At 41.5% G+C, this 17,621-nt stretch overlaps 1 protein-coding gene across 1 annotated transcript in view; it reads right to left on the bottom strand.

Moving 5' to 3' along the window:
• Positions 1 to 1,282: 1,282 nt before the first annotated feature.
• The window catches only part of MCHR2 (melanin concentrating hormone receptor 2), a 34,364-nt gene continuing 18,025 nt past the window's right edge, over positions 1,283 to 17,621 (bottom strand). Inside the window, 5 exon segments of the mRNA XM_027552128.1 lie at positions 1,283 to 1,507; positions 1,509 to 1,626; positions 4,447 to 4,566; positions 7,543 to 7,737; positions 12,733 to 12,943. Of these exon segments, the coding sequence (XP_027407929.1) occupies positions 1,283 to 1,507; positions 1,509 to 1,626; positions 4,447 to 4,566; positions 7,543 to 7,737; positions 12,733 to 12,943 (869 nt within the window).

The raw sequence follows: 17,621 nt of genomic DNA, 5'->3' as shown, positions 1-17,621 counted from the left end.
TCTAGGTTGTCACAGAGCACCAGGTTGAGCTCCCTGTGCCCATACAGCTGCTGCTGCTAAGTCACTTCAGTCGTGTCTGACTCTGAGCGACCCCATAGACGGCAGCCCACCAGGCTCCCCTGTCCCTGGGATTCTCCAGGCAAGAACGCTGGAGTGGGTTGCCATTTCCTTCTCCAATGCATGAAAGTGAAAAGTGAAAGTGAAGTCACTCAGTCATGTCCAACTCTTTGCAACCCCACAGATTGCAGCCCACCAGGGTCCTCTGCCCATGGGATTTTCCAGGCAAGAGTACTGGAGTGGGGTGCCATTGCCTTCTCCGTGCCCATACAGCAGCTTTCCACTAGCTATCTATTTTACACACAGTAGTATACATATGTCAGTGCTACTCTCTCAAGTCGTCCTACCCTCTCCCCTGGCTGTATCCAAAGTCTGTTCTTTACATCTGTGTCTCTACTCCTGCTGTGCAAATAGGTTCAACAGTACCTTAAAAAAAACTAGGAATAAAACTACCATATGACCCAGCAATCTCACTACTGGGCATATACCCTAAGAAAACCATAACTGAAAAAGACACATGTATGCCAGTGTTCATAAAGGTCCGTCTAGTCAAGGCTATGGTTTTTCCAGGGGTCATGTATGGATGTGAGAGTTGGACTGTGAAGAAGGCTGAGCGCCGAAGAATTGATGCTTTTGAACTGTGGTGTTGGAGAAGACTCTTGAGCATCCCTTGGACTGCAAGGAGATCCAACCAGTCCATTCTAAAGGAGATCAGCCCTGGGATTTCTTTGGAAGTAATGATACTAAAGCTGAAACTCCAGTACTTTGGCCACCTCATGCGAAGAGTTGACTCATTGGAAAAGACTCTGATGCTGGGAGGGATTGGGGGCAGGAGGAGAAGGGGACGCCAGAGGATGAGATGGCTGGATGGCATCACTGACTTGATGGTCTTGAGTCTGAGTGAACTCCAGGAGTTGGTGATGGACAGGGAGGCCTGGCGTGCTGCGATTCATGGCGTCGCAAAGAGTCGGACATGACTAAGAGACTTATCTGATCTGATCTGAGGACATAGAAGCAAGCGAGATGTTCATCAGCAGATGAATGGATAAAGAAGTTGTGGTACACAGATACAATGGAATATTACTCAGTCATAAAAATGATGCATTTGAGTCAGTTCTAGTGAGGTGGATGAAGCTGGAATCTGTTATACAGAGTGAAGTAAGAAAGATAAAAACAAGTTTTGTATATTAACACATATATACAGAATCTAAAAAAATGGTACTGTCTAGACTTTTATGATCCATGTCCTCTCCTCAAAGCTCTGTTTCAAGATGTTTTCCATATTGTTGATTTCCTTCTCAGTCACTCTCCTTTGCACTTGAGACAGGCGTTTCCGGAAATTTCCACTCAGCAGGATGTAGAGAAAAGGGTTGATGCTACTGCTGGCATAGCTGAGACAAATGGAGAGGTAATATCTCAGACAGAAAGCCAGTGAGGGCTGCTCCACCTGTTAAGTTCACCAGTTGCATCACGTGATAGGGGGCAGCACTCAGGATAAAGATCGGCACCAGCGCCAGCACCATCGTGGTCAGCTTCATCACTCTCTGCCTTGGAACACTGGGATTGTAGCTGTAGAGGAAAAGTTTGGAAAGACAGAACATGACCATAGAAATTATGGGCAATGGTTTCCCAGAACTCTTTGGCCAGTCCATAATATCTCTGCAGTGAAATGTAAAGCTCATTTTTCTTCCTACTTATTCAGAGTGCTGTAAAAATACCCTTTTTCATCCCACTAAAATTTTCCCTGATTTTCCAAAGCTGGAGAATTTTGAGAAACAAAATAAATAACATAGGACTTAATTATAATCCAAAATATCAAATAAAGATGTATGAATCTACGTTCATATAAATAATTGAATAATATGTGGGAGAAGAGACAAATCTTCTTTACAGAAAAATTCCAAATAATATATATAGATACTCCCCTTTCCAGGAGTTCAATGTTAATTCTCACCCTCCTTCTTTTCCCTTTGAAGGTAGACTATACTTAATGACTCATTTTCAAATAATAGAATAGAGGAAGAGATAAATACTAATTTTGTATCAGAGAAGCCTGGCAAATACTACCTTAACCAGGTGATCAAGATTAACATCAACAGAGCTGTCGTGTAGTTATCACATACCCCCCAACATGTTGTGATGAGACTTCTCCTAAAATACCTAACCAAAGTCTAATCGTGATACACTATCAGTCAAACCCAGATTGGGGGACATTCTACAGGATACCTACTCAAGTGCTTACTTAATATTATCAAGGTTATGAAAAACAAGGAAAGACCAGAGGAGACAACTGAATGCAGTGTGATCTCCTGGATTGAGTCTTGGAGCAGAAAGAGGACTTTAATGGTAAAACTGGTGCAGTTCAATACAGAGTAGAGTTTGGTTAATAGTAACATACCAATGGGAGAAGGCAATGGCAACCCACTCTAGTACTCTTGCCTGGAAAATCCCATGGACAGAGGAGCCTGGTAGGCTGCAGTCCATGAGGTCACTAAGAGTTGGGCATGACTGAGCGACTTCACTTTCACTTTTCACTTTCATGCATTGGAGAAGGAAATGGCAACCCACTCCAGTATTCTTGCCTGGAGAATCCCAGGGACGGGGGAGCCTGGTGGGCTGCTGTCTATGGGGTCGCACAGAGTCGGACACAACTGAAGTGACTTAGCAGCATCAGCAACATACCAATGCCATTTCCTTTGTTTTGACAAATGAATCATGGCAAGATGTTAAAGGGGAAACTGGGTGAGGAATATATGGAAACTCTCTGTACTATTTTTGCAACTTTTCTGTAAATTTAACTTTATTCTAAAATTTAAAAATACTTAAAATTTCCAAATTTTGTCCTGTTCTGTCATATTTAGACATTTCATAGAGATTTCTCTGGGACATGACTGAAACAGATGAATAAGCCTGGAGAATATTATAAAGGAAAAGTATGGTGGCTAGAAGTCATTCTAAGATAGTGATTCTTCTGCAGCTCATCAGAGTAGGCACCATTATTCCTCTAACTTATTGCATCTGAAGGATAACTGGGCAGTATGAACTTTGTTTCATAAGATGCTCTTAACATTTCTGAGAAAAGTGTTAGGAGCAAAGTGATCTGATTTGGAGAACTGTTTTAAAAAAGCTTGAGTATCCTCTCCAGCTGTCAATGTCATAATATTCCATATGCTTCCATTTCAACCTTTTCACCAACTCCGCTCCCCATGATACATTTAGAAACTATTTTTTTCCCCTGTAACTGTGGCTGCTTCCTGTTCCCATTCTAAATAGTCTACTTTTAAAATAATATAATATATCCAAAGAATTTAAAGAAGTCAATAAAAATGTCATGGGCGAATAGACCACCTAAACCTCTGGTACCAGGTTCTGCCACAAATTTTGACTAATGGTGGTAAAATTGTTCACATATTCTTTTTTTTTTTCTTTTCACATATTCTTTTTTTTTTTTTTTTAAATCTTTACCGTGTTATGTATCATGTATGGGGAAACCCAGCAACTTGTCTTTTCAAAAGAAATACAATGATATATTCTAAAGACAAATTTTAATAATGATCTTTAACCTAACATATAATCACTGACTCATTTGAACAACTTGATATATACAATTTCAGTGGAAAATAATTTAGATTTATTCATGTAGCTTTAGAGATGGACTTCCCTAGTGGCTTAGTGGTAAAGAATCCACCTGCCAATTCAGGAGATGTGGGTTTGATTCCTGGGTTGGGACGATCTCCTGGAGAAGGAAATGACAACCTACTCCAGTATTCTTGCCTGGAAAATTTCATGGACAGAAGGAGCCTGGTGGGCTATAGTCCATGGGGTCACAAAAGAGCCAGACACAACTTAGTTGCTAAATGACAAACAACAACAAATATTTAAAGATCCTTCCTAAGTTATTGTCTTTAGGTAAGTTTTTGGCTTTATTTAGTCCTAATTGACTTTATTCTAAGTATTCAAATATTAATGAAATCCTGCTTCTCTACACTAAAAATGTCACAAAAATGAAAAGGCTATAAATTATACACAGTATCTAGGATCTTTACATATGTACACAACTCTGTAAAATGTACAAATAAAACATTTAAATAACAGTGGTGATGACAAACATACATTTTTATGAAACCATTACATCATTAATTTCAATATTTATCATTAAGAGATCCTCAAATCTCAGAACATGACTTATTTTCATAACTGAAAATAAGTCTTCAGAATATGACTTATTTTCTGCTTCAGAACATGGCTTATTTTCTGAAAATGCCTTACATAGACATTAATGCCCATATGTCTGAGCTTGGCATGTTTCAAGTGACTGTTGCTTAAGTTCCTTTTGTAGATATCTTAGATTTCTGAATTGTTCTTTTAACAAATAAGACGTACACTTACCATCTGGCATCCTTATTCTGTTGATATATGTCCCAAATATAGCATAAAATTAAAATATAGCACATCAAAATCAAGGGCGAAGGGAAAAAGGAACTTGTTATCATCAAATACAGAGTATACCTATAAAATGAGAGAGAGGACATGACTGTTACATTCACAATGCTAGAACTGATTTTCATGGTTTATGATTCTCTGATTTTTCAGGGCCCAGAATAACAGTGCTTGGAGCAAACGTTAAGGATCCCTGGGTCCTTTCACGTCCAGAGGTGTGAAGTCACGCTTTTCGTTATTCACAGACAACGACTCTTCCCTCGCCAGCCCTTCTCAGCAGCCAACGCTACTGAGTACAGAACAAGTGAGCGTGCTTATTATTGTTATTATATTTAGTGTTATTAGCAACAAGAGGCCATAAGTGGCATTTGTTCTGTAGCAGGCGCTGTGCTGGGTGCTTTACTTATTTTAACCCACTGAATCTGTGCATCCCCATGAATACAATGCCAGTAACATCTTCATGTTGCAGAAGAGGAAACTAAGACACAGGTTACTAGCTGAGTAAATTAGGTGGCTTGCCTAAGGTTACTCACACAGTAAGTGGCAGAGGTGAGATTTGAACCCAGTGGTAACTGAGGCTCCAGATGGCCTCTCAATGGGCACTCAGGAGGTGGGTGTGCATGCTTACTTGCTCAGTCTTTCTTACTCTCGTGACAGTATGCACTGTAGCCTGCCAGGCTCCTCTGTCTACGGGATTATCCAGTCAAGATTACTGGAGTGGGGTACCATTCCCTTCTCCAGGGGAATCTTCTGTACCCAAGGATTGAACCCAGGTCTCCTGCAGATTCTTTATCTTCTGAGCCACCAGGGAAGCCCCAGGAGGACCTGTTGTCAAATCAGCTATTATTTCCCTATTCTCCACCAGGGAGAGCTCTCGCGTGCACCACTCCGTTTCTGCAGAGACACCAGGTGTCCTTCCTGGCAGAACTCTGGTGTCCTGTGCTGTATGCTGTGCTTGGTTGCTCATTCACGTCCAGCTCTTTGTGACCCCATGGATTGTAGCCCTCCAGGCTCCTCTGTCCATACTCCAGGCAAGAATACTGGAGTGGGTTGCCATGCCCTCCTCCAGGGGATCTTCCCAACCCAGGGATCAAACTCAGGTCTCCCACATTACAGGCAGATTCTTTACCGTCTGAGCCACCAGGGAAGCCCAAGAACACTGGGAGTGGATAACCTATTCCTTCTCCAGGGGATCTTCCCGACCCAGGAATTGAATCCTCCTGCATTGCAGGCGGATTCTTTACCAGCTGAGCTACCAGGAAGGCTCTGGAAGAAGGCAACTCGGATTGGGTGGGTGTGGACAGGGTGGCAGAAAAAGAGCTCTGGGACCACAGATTTTCTGAACATAGCACAGTAGTCCCAGCCTTTTGTTCATCTTGAGGACTTAATTCTGAGAGAAACAATAGAATCTGAAACCTCAGAATGTCCCTTACCATAACCAACATTAAGAAGCAGAAACAGCTGTAGGTGCAAAATAGTTAGTCTTTGTTTATTTGACACAGGCCGAAGTCTTGTAGTTGTATGGTGAGCTTCAGGTCCTGCCCTCCTTTTAGACAGGTGGGGCCCAGGTTAATCTATCAGCCCACTGTGATTAAACATCACTTTACCTTGAGATGGGCTGATGGTTTCTGTCTGTGAGTGGAGCCAGTGCTGGTGTGAGAAATAGCAAATAAATAATCATGGTATTAATTTTACTGTTGCATTCCTCTGGAAATTTCTTGCTGCTGGATTCTTGGCCTTGTCAGGCCTCTGGCTCCATCCCTCTTGGGCTGTGTCTATGTGATGCAGAAATGACTTCTCTATTTGACAAGTGGTGGTATGGGAAAAAGGAATCTGCCAGACCGACTTGCCATAATGTATGTAAAAAGCACCAGCACAATACCTGGCCCTTAGCAGGAGATCGAAACATTTAATTAGGGATTACAAATGCTCTGTTGAAAGTTTCAACTAGAAAAATTTTGACCTGGGTTCGATCCCTGGTCCAGGGAAATCCCACATACTTTGAAGCAACTAAGCCCGCTAGCCTCAACTACTGAGCCCTTGTGCGTCTAGAGCCCATGCTCCTCAGTGAGAAGCCACTGCCATGAGAACATGCGGTGCCTGTGCACCGCACCTGGAGAGTAGCCCCACTCTGCAACTGAAGAAAGCCCGTGTGCAGCAATGAAGACCGAGCACAGCCAAAAATAAATACATGAATCAATAAAAAATGAAAACATAAGAAGTGCCTGTGTTGGTTGCTGTATTGGTTTCCTAGAACTTCCTGTAACAAATTACCACACACCGGATGGCTTAAAAGGACAGAAATCTGTCTCTCAGTTCTAGAAGCTGGAAGTCTTAAAGCAAGGTGTTTGCAGAGTTGTTCCTTTTTGAGGTGTTGAGCATGTGATCTCCCAGCCTCCCTGGAGTTTTATGGTCATGCCTGGTGTTCCTGGCTTACAGACCCTGGCTTACAGACATCATTCCAATCCCTGCCTCTGTCTTCACCTGCATGCTCTCTGTGTGTCTCTGTAAATCGTCCTCTCCTTATCAGGCCTCGGTCATTGTATTTAGAGCCCACCCTAATCCAGTAAGATGTCATCTCAAATTGATCATATCTGCAAAGACCCCATTTCTATGTAAGATCATATCCACAAGTGCTGAGAATTAGGACTCAGATAGATCTTTTCCAGGGACCCAGCCAAACTCCAGCTGCATGTTGACAAGGATTGAGTCTCAGAACTCTAGACCATTTTGTGATGTCCACCTGTCCCTTGATTGCTATGTTCCCACTGAAACTGGCCTCCATGGATCTTTAAGATGCATATTTAAATATAGTTGCACCCATTGAGGTTACATGATTAAGTGCAAAATTTTTTTCTAAAGGTTACCCTATCCTTAAAAATCAAACTATCGACTTGATGGTGGGAAGCAGAGAACTTAAGTGGAGAGACGGGCCCGGAGAGGCTCCCTAAGGACACTCCGTGTGGCTGCTCACATGTTCACAAGGAGGATGAAGCACTTCACAACTTAATTCAACTCTATTTTTCTTAAGTTTTAACAACCTACCAGAGTACATCATGAGGGGATGTTAAATCAAAAGCACAACTCTCAGCGCTGTCTTTAAATTTGATGACCTTCGAGTAGACCCAGACAGGCAACACCAGAATGAAGGAAGCTGCCCAGAGGCCCAGATTGATGCAGGTTGTCTTGTACCCGGTTCTCCAGCTTGTCAGTTGAAATGGCTGGACGAGAGCCAAGAACCTGCAAAGCCAGTGGAGAAGGGTTTGGGAACAATCAATAAAAGCACTGAGCTCCAAGGATGAAAGGTTCATGACAAAAGTAAATTATTAGTATTATGATCCTTCCTGAAGCACACCTCTATCAGGGTGAAAGAAAGTTATATTTTTAAAGAGCTGGCTGGTACTTGTAGAGAAAACAATTCTTGACCCTGTAAGTCTGAATAAACCACTCACTGATACACAGCAGTCACTTCCATAAAGACCCTGAAAATGGTACATTGCTATGCAAACTTTTTTAGGTTTGCTGACCCTTTTATAGTTATTTATTTATTTGGCTGTGCTGGGTTTTAGTTGTGGTCTTAGTTGTGACACATGGCATGTGGCATGCAAGATCTTTCGTTGCAGCATCCAAAATGCAGCATGTGGGGTCTAGTTCCCTGACTAGGGATCGAACCCTGCACCCCCTGTGTTGGGAGCACGGAGTCTCAGCCACTTGGACCACCAGGGAAGTCCCACAACCTTTTTATTTACAAAGGTGCTTCCCTTGTGCAGGAGGCTCTGGAAAACTGTATCTGAATGAGGGTAGGGAGATTCCCTCCAGATGGGAATGGCCTGCTTCCCAGGAGGGTGTACGGATATAGGACAGGAAGGAGGCTGGTGGGAGGATCCCCAGCAGCATGAGGTTCGGGCACCCAGGACAGACATCCTGCTTAGATGGCGTTAGAGTCAGGGCCAAAGGCTCTTAGAGGTTCAGGTCACAGAAGTGACCTGAGTAATCAGAGTAATCAAACAGAGTAATCAAACATGACTAGTACAGACAATGCAGATTCCTCAGAGAACTGAGGCTTAAGGCTGATAGGGGTGCAGAAATGGACTAATTTCATGGGGAAAGGGTTCTATTTTTCTTTTTTTCCCCCATTTTGATCCAGAAGAAAGATAATCGTTAATTAGACTTGAAAATCCTGATACAGCAAGCATGTTTGGTCCTCCAGTAAATCCAAGAATAATTTTTCAGAGACAAGCTAAAGCATGAAAAAGAGAGCTCAGATCCAGAGGAGGGGATTTGAGGAAGCACGGTTTTGAGGGGGCTGGGGGCTGTAGGAAAGCAGGATTAGTGGACGTTCAATAAATGTGAAATATGGTCTATGGTCTATTAATTTTCTCCAGGATTTTGTAGAGCTTCTTAATGAAGATTTATGAAAATGGAAAAGTCTCTGTCTCCTCGCTTTTCAATTTTGCACTCAGTTAAGGGAGCCCTTGGCATGCAGGGACAGGCTTGTGGCCCCGGGTACCTCAGCCACCCCTCCTTCTCTGCCCTGCATCTGCGTTACCAGTCACCTGTCGCTAAGGAGACAAAGTCCCCTTCCCTCCCTGCTGAGGAAGGGAATAGGTAGTGATTGTACAGCAGCCCCACCATCTTTCTGTCTGGGATTAAAGACAATGGAGTCACGGCATCGATGGGTTAGGGAATCGTCTCTGATGACCTTCCCAGCTGAAAACCCTTCAGTGACTTTTCTTTGCCTTTCAGATAAAATTCAGAATTCTCCCCATGACCCTTGAGGTCTTTTTCCACCTGGCCTTCCTGTCACTCAGGCTGAAGTTTGTGCCCGTCTCTGGCCTTCCCTCAAGTTCTGTGTCTTTCAGTGCCAGGTACCTGCTATTCAGCCCATCTGGCAGGACCTACCTCTAGTTCCTCCTTCCCTCTGATCCCCACTAGGTCTCCCTCTTGGAGAAGCTTCCTCTGACCACTCACTCTATACGAGGGCCCATGACTATAAATTTGGATATTAGGGGACTCTACTTTTCCTTCCTAGGATGTATCATTATGTGGAGATAATAATACACATTTACCCATGTGACTTTTCACAGAATGTCTGTCTACATCTGTGGAATGGAAGCACCATGAAGGCAGCAGCCTTGGCTATTAGTTTAATGCTGCTGTATCTCATGTGTCTTGCATGGTTCCTAGCATATGGTCCATGCTCAATAAATATTTGTTAAATGAATGAATAGGGAATTTTGGCTTCTGTTTACTGACTTGGTTGTTGTTCCAGAAAATTTAATTAAAAAAAGTAACCACTAACAAAAGTCTAGGTAGCTTTCACCTGGAAGCAAATATTTTTAATATTTTGGGTGTCTAAAATTTTTTTCATATGGCTTTAAAGGTAGGAACCTACTATTAAAATATTTCATATACTTGCAATTATTAACTAATCAGAGAAAGGAAAATGAAAGAGTTTGGGGAAACACTTGGTATTTATGGTCTACTAAATCGGAGATCAAACCAGTCAACCCTAAAGGAGGTCAACTGTGAATATCCATGGGAAGGACTGATGCTGAAGCTGAAGCTCCAACACTTTGGCCACCTGATGCAAAGAGCTGACTCACTGGAAAAGACACTGGTGCTTGGGAAAAATTGAGGGCAGGAGGAGAAGAGTAGAGAGGACCAGATGGTTGGATAGCATCACTGACTCAATGGATATGAGTTTAGGCAAACTCCAGGAGGTGGTTAAGGACAGGCAAGCCTGGAATGCTGCACTCCATAGGGTCACAAAGAGTCGGACATGGACTTAGGGACTGAACAAATCGAACATTAAAATAAATATATAAATAATATCACATACTGATGCACTGACAGTTTTGGAATTACAGATAAAACTTCATTCCTGTTTTACAAAATTACACATTTTCTTGAATTTTTGTGAATTTAGTAGAGTTAGAACTACGAGAAATTCCAGAGGCTGGGAAAAAAGTTCAGTATTACAAAATCTTCATTTGTCTCTGGCTATGTGATTCTCTGGGAGAAAGATAAAGGCCTGAGTGTCTTTATTTGAAAGTAAAATTTTAGCATTTTGTGCCCATAAGGTTAAAAAAAAATACATGCTATTCAATTGTGTAAGATACACATGCACACATATACACACTCAGAAAAACCCTGTGATGATTAGGAAATGTTCTGTGGTCTGTTCTAAGGCAGACAATGTGATTTCAATTTATTTGCAGTAAGAGGTTTACAGAAAAGGTTCGGTTTCCCCCTCTTAAAAGAAAAAGCCAATACTCTTCTGCCTTCATGGTACGTACGTGGTATGAAGAAGCTTTTATTCTGCTGAGAACGGGATCACAACAGTGAGGCTCGTATTTTAAGTTGCTTCTCTGAAGTGGGTTCCAGCCCTGCACAGGGCCCTGGCCCTGGTGTTGGAACCCTAAACTTACCAGGCTTTATTCCACACACTGTGAGCTTTGGTGGTATCAGCTGAACTAACCAGATATACCTACCTAGCATGTAGATTAAAAAATGTGATGTTAATTATAAGTTGAGAAGTATACTCTACATATTCTGAGAATTCTTTTGTAGAAAAGCAGCAGGATTAAAAAAATGCATTAAACATTACCATCATTATTCACGCTTGAATAATAACGACCCAGCAAATTTGATTTATATGAACGCTGTTATTCCTTTGTTCAGCCGTCTGATGAACTGCTCACCACTTCCCAACCCTAAAGGCCCTGTTGGAAGGGTAAAAGAGGCAGAGCTCAAGAAAGAGTCCTCCATGGACTCAGAGGAATTTAAGACTAGCATTCATTCATTCATAATAGTGTTTGAGTGCCCATATGCCAGGCACTGTTACATAGACACTCGGAATGTACTAGTGATCAAAGATCCTGCTTTTGTGTAATTCACATTTGATGTATGGGGGGAGCTAGACAATAAACAACACACACTTATCTCTGTATACCAAAGACATTAAAGTCTAATATGTTTAAAGCAAGAGAGAAAGAAAAAGTAGATCAGAGCAAGAGGGACTAAGTGTGCTGGGTTGGGACTGGGGTGGAAAGAAGGCAGATGGAGATTTTACATGGGTTTTTCTCTGAGTGGGCATATTACTGTTGTGCTTTTTACTGTTGTCTTCAGGATTTGTTTCTGTTTGGGGCATGCTGCTAAGACCTGGTGTGAAAATCCATACCATCTAGATGCCACAGGGAACATCCTAACCTCCTAGCTCACAGGCTTCCTAAAAGAAGCCAGATGGTGAGGTAGTTGCCAGCTACCTGCCATCTCTAGAGTTGGACAGCCTGGCTCTGAACTGGGCTTCAGCACTCACTGGCTCCACAAACATCTCACCATCACCATCATCTCCTTGAGTAACATTAGCTTACGAGCTTGGTAAACATGGCTATGACATGTTCTGGGATTGTTGTTCAGTTGCTAAATCAGGTCCAACTCTTGTCAACCCCATGGGCTGCAGCAGTCCAGGCTTCCCTGTCCTTCACTATCTCCCCAAGTTTGTTCAAATTCATATCCATTGAGCTGGCAATACAATCTAATCATCTCATCCTCTGTTGTTCCCTTCTCCTTTTGCCTTCAATCAATGTTCCGGGATATGTCTGGTGATGTAAAATGGCAGCATTTGCATCAATTGATCCTAACAGTGAGTGCAAAGGATGGTCTTCTTGTAACTCTGACTTCTCTTCATAGCTGTAAAGGAGCCCTCTACTTCATGTATTCTCTAAAGCTGCTAGGTGATAACAAGGGTATGTGAGATGTGAAACTTACCAGAAAGAACCCTGAAGGGAGTGAGGAGAGCCACTTCAGTTCTCAGCTCTGCCACTGACTCTGTGTGTCTTTAGCCTTTTCCTTTACTTCTGAGGACTTTGGCTTCCTTTTTTGGCTTCCTTTTTGCAATAATGATGGGCAGGGGCTGGGGGAGTGAATTCATTCTGGTTTCTGGTATTTCATGATTTTGTGGGCTTTTTTCTTGCAGTCAATTGTAAATAAAACTGAGTTGGAAAGAATGATTGGGGAAGAGGAAATGTTCAGTGTTTTAAGTTTTCCATTAAAAATGGACCTCTGTGCAAGGTGGAAAATATTAACTGGTTTGTCCTACAATGAAACAAATGAATGGAGAGGAGCTTTGCTATTACAAACCAGCACTGATGTTGCTGAAATCGGGATGACCTCGAAGAAGTACAGGAACCTCTAAATTAGGTTGAGATATTTCAGAATCTCTTCACTTACCTGTCCACACTCATTACAGTCATGATGGCAGTACAGGCAAACTGGTTACAGCTATCCAGGGATGTGATGGTCCTGCAGAGAGGCCCCCCAAACACCCACTGTCCTCCTTGGGCCCACTGGTGAATAAGAAATGGCATTCCAATGATATGGACCAGACCAGCCACAGCCAGGCTGCAGAAAAAAATGTCAGGAATCGTTTTTTTCCTGGACCCAAAAGACATGGAGGGAAAGCTGAGGATTGACATTGAGAGGGCACGCCTTCAGTTTATGCCATCTGTTAACAGATTTTTCAACTGCTAAACTTAAGTTTAAAAGTTAAAAGGAAACCACCACATATGCACATATGAATGCCTTGTCTTGTGTATATTCAAACGTTTTAAACTATTTGTTTGATAACTGCCTGCCGTGGTTTAAAAATATGTCTACAAATCAAATTCTTTGATATTGCTTTCAGGAGGGCATGGCCTAATTCCCTCCCTTTGAGTGTGGGTTGAACTTAATAACTCACTTTTAGTGAATAGGATGTGGTGGAATGGACAGTAATGGCATTCAAAATTTGGACATAAAGGCATGGAGGGGTATTCTCCTTGCTATCTCTTGGATTGCTTTCTCTGGGGGAAGCCAGCTGCCATCTTGTGAGATAATTCAAGTATCACTATAAAGAGGTCCACGTGGAAAGGAACTGAGGCCTCCTGCCAACAACCAGCACCAGCTTGCCAGATCTGTAAGGGAGCTACCTGGGAATGGATGCTCCAGTCCCAGCCAAGCCTTTGGATAGTCATCTAAAGATGCACAGCTCGACTGCAACAGCAAGAGAGACCCTGAGCCAGTCACCCAGCTAGGCTGTTCTTGACCCTCAAAACTGTGTGAGATAACAAATGTTGATTGTTTTAAGCCACTACGTTTTTTTTTTTTTTTAATACCACGTTTATTTAAGAATGCATTCCAGTATCAAATGACAAAGTTCAACAATGCAAAATTGAAATTATTTTTGCACCAACCTAATAACGTTCAGTTCAGTTCAGTTCAGTCGCTCAGTCGTGTCCGACTCTTTGCGACCCCATGAATTGCAGCACTCCAGGCCTCCCTGTCCATGGTAATACATATGTTTCAGTGCTCCTCTCTCAGTTCTTCCCACCCTCTCCTTCCCCCGCTGTATCCATTAGCCCATTCTCCATGTCTACATCTCCACTGCTGCCTCGAAGATAGGTTCGTCAGTACCGTCTTCCTAAATTCCATATACAATATTTATCTTTCTCTTTCTGATTTACTTCACTCTGTATAATATGCTCTAAGTTCATCTAGCTCATTAGAACTGACTCAAATGTATTCCTTTTTATGGCTGTGATGTTCCATTGTGTGTATGTATGTATATATATATACACACCACAACCTCTTTATTCATTAATCTGTCAATGGACATCTAGATTGCTTCCATGTCTTAGCTATTGTAAATAGTGCTACAATGAACATTGGAGTACATGTGTCTTTTTCAGTTATGGTTTCTTCAGAGTATATGCCCCATAGTGGGATTGTTGTCATATGGTAGTTTTATTCCTAGCTTCTTAAGGAGTCTTCATACTGTTCTCTATAGTAAGCCACTAAGTTTTGAAGTAATTTCTACACAGCATCAAATTATACCAACTCTAAACTCACTCATGCAATAGACTGTCTTTACCTATCCCTAGCATCAAATACAGCTAAACAGGAAAAATAAATGTTTCCACTGTGCAATGTGATTTTCTTCCCCTCCACTGAAGCTGTTAAGTTCAAATCTGAACTGAAGCCATTGTTAAAAAAATTTCAACCATGACTTAGAAATATTCCAATAAAATCTAACTCAGAGAAAAGCCTATTAATTAAGACCTTGAAATGCAGACAGTGTAGAGAAGACATATGAAATGACTGAACTGGTGGAGGGCGCTGAGAGAGATCTCCTCTCTCCTGTTTGGGGAAATGAAGGCAAAAGAATTTTCTGAGAGCAGAAATTTTAATGTAAAATTCACTTGATCCCTATCATCAGAGTTGGGACATTCAGTAATAAAAATATATCATCTTTATCTGGGAGATATTATTCATTAATTCAACAAATATTTTATTGAACACCAGTTATTTTTCAGGCATAATATTGTGCTTTGGGCTGCAAAGCTAAATAACCTATAAACCCTAATATCAAGAAGCTTATAGTCTAGACATAGGTAAATAAATGATGACTTTACAATGTTATGAAGGAGCACCTAAAAATAGTCTCTCCTCTCTCCTCTGGGGTTGGTCAAGGCATATTTCTTGGAAGGAGTGGCATATGTACTGAGAACATATAAAGATTTAAATAGCACGAAGAATTGGCCTTAAGATTATACCACAATTACTAGTTCACTCTGGATCTGGTGCTATTGCTCTGTTGTTTGAAAGCTAGTGGGTATCTTTGTTATTCAGGGACTGCAAATTCCACAGCCTGTGAACTTTATGTCTAAGCCATCAAAGCTTCATGTGAGGCATCAGTCAGGGCAGGCCCTGGCCCCACACACCATGTGAAGAAGTTTCTGCCATCAAATCCTTACTCAGCAACACACTCTGGACATTGTTGAGTGACTCATATCAGAAAAACCAAGAAGAAGAGTGTTGAGGAAAAGATCATGTCAACCAAAAGAGCTGCTAAGTGGCTGTTCTTGGTCTCTGCTCCTTTGTCCTCTCCAGGTCTTCCTCCAGAAGAAGAGTCAGTCGGGAGGAACCGACACTAGAGGTCAGTTGGAAAAAAAAAACCAGAAACACAATAATATAAAATCCAATAAATCTTAGTCTGTTAAATAGATGTTATTTGAATTGGGATATAACCCATAAGTGGTTGCATAGGTCTGAATTGCAGCAATTAGACTTGTTACCCTTGCTCTCCTTCAGACAGGTGCCCAACATTGACTGATTAGGAGTTATGGTAATTCCCTTGTTGAGGATGGTGCAGGTCATTACCTGGCAATTCAAAAGAATTAAACTGTTTCTAGATGACACTGTCTATAGCAAAAGAGAATTCTGAAGCAAGTAATATATTTATCTGGTCATAGATACTAGGGCAACAAGTATAACAGATTCTATTATTGCTTTTTGTTTTTTACTGAAAGTAATAACATACAAATTAAAAGTAATTAAATAGGAATGGTAAATTTTCTAAGGATTTAACTTCTATTTTCTTTTTAGGTCTAATTAATTTTCAGATTTCCTGTTGCCAGACTTCATTAGATTTCTGTTTCTTACGAACCAAACATTAAAAATAAAAAGATGTAAACCAATGATCATTTCAGCTAACACATTTTCCATATGGTTAATATGACTGTGTCTAAATATGATGATAAACAAAGGTATACCACAATACCACGCAATAAATGATATTGTTGTTGTTGTTCAGTTGCTCAGTCATGCCTGACTCTTGCCACCCCCTGGCCTGCAGCACGTCAGGCTTCCCTGTCCTTCACTGTCTCCCAGAGTTTGCTCAAACTCACGTCCAATGAGTCATGGGTGCCATCCAACCATCTCATCCTCTGTCACCCTCTTCTCCTGCCTTTAGTCTTTTCCAGCATCAGGGTCATTTCCAGTGAGTCAGTTCTTCAAATCAGTTGGCCAAAGGATTGGAGCTTCAGCTTCAGCATCAGTCCTTTCAATGAATATTCAGGGTTGATTTCCTTTAAGATTGACTGGTTTGATCTCCTTGCAGTCCAAGGGACTCTCAAAAGTCTTCTCCAGTACCACAATTTGAAAGAATCAATTCTTTGGTGCTCAACCTTCTTTATTGTCCAGCTCTCACATCCATACATGATTACTGGAAAAACCATACCTTTGACTATATGGACCTTTGTTGGCAAAGTAATATCTCTGCTTTTTAATACACTGTCTAGGTTTATCATAGCTTTTCTTCCAAGGAGCACATATCTTTTAATTTCATGACTGCAGTCATGATATAGTTGTTACAAATCATACTTTGGAAGAATATTTAATCAAATGGGAAAATGAAAGTGAAAATGTTAGTTGTTCAGACATGTCTGACTGTTTGCGACCCAATGGACTATAGCTTGCTAAGCTCTGCTGTCCTTGGGACTTCCCAGGCAGGATTGGAGTGGATTGGCATTCCCTCCTCCACGGATCTTCCCAACTCAGAGATCTAACCTGGGTCTCCTGCACTGCAGGCAGATTCTTTACTGTCTGAGCCACAGGGAAGCCCAAATGGGAAAATACTTATTGAGTAAAAAAAAACATCAACTATGTAACTAGTTATGACCCCAAACTTATTTAAATATTAGTTTAAAAGTACACTGAAATAGTATGTCTGAGTAATCACAGTTATTATCTGTTTGGTAGTAGTTATATGATTGATTTTTGACTTATTTATATGTTTAATGTATAAGAGAAATTCTATTAAAGACATGTTTTCTTTTTGCAGCCAGAAATAACCATATATCAGTTCAGTTCAGTTGCTCAGTCATGTCCGACTCTTTGTGACACCATGGACTACAGCATGCCAGGCCTCCCTGTCCATCACCAACTCCCAGAGTTTACTCAAATTCATGTCCATTGAGTCGGTGATGCCATCCAACCATCTCATCCTCTGCCATCCCCTTCTCCTCCTGCCCTCAATCTTTCCCAGCATCAGGGTCTTTTCAAATGAGTTAGTTCTTTGCATCAGGTGGCCAAAGTATTGGAGTTCCAGCTTCAGCATCAGTCCTTCCAATGAATATTCAGGACTGATACTGGTTGGATCTCCTTGCTGTCCAAGGGACTCTCAAGAGTCTTCGTCAACACCATGGTTCAAAAGAATCAGTGCTCTAGCACTCAGCTTTCTTTATAGTCCAACTCTCACATCCATACATGACTACTAGAAAAACCATAGCTTTGACTAGACG

The sequence above is a fragment of the Bos indicus x Bos taurus genome, chromosome 9, assembly GCF_003369695.1.
Source record: "Bos indicus x Bos taurus breed Angus x Brahman F1 hybrid chromosome 9, Bos_hybrid_MaternalHap_v2.0, whole genome shotgun sequence".
Classification (NCBI taxonomy): Eukaryota; Metazoa; Chordata; class Mammalia; order Artiodactyla; family Bovidae; genus Bos; species Bos indicus x Bos taurus.
This window is presented reverse-complemented; position numbering and strand designations above follow the sequence as displayed.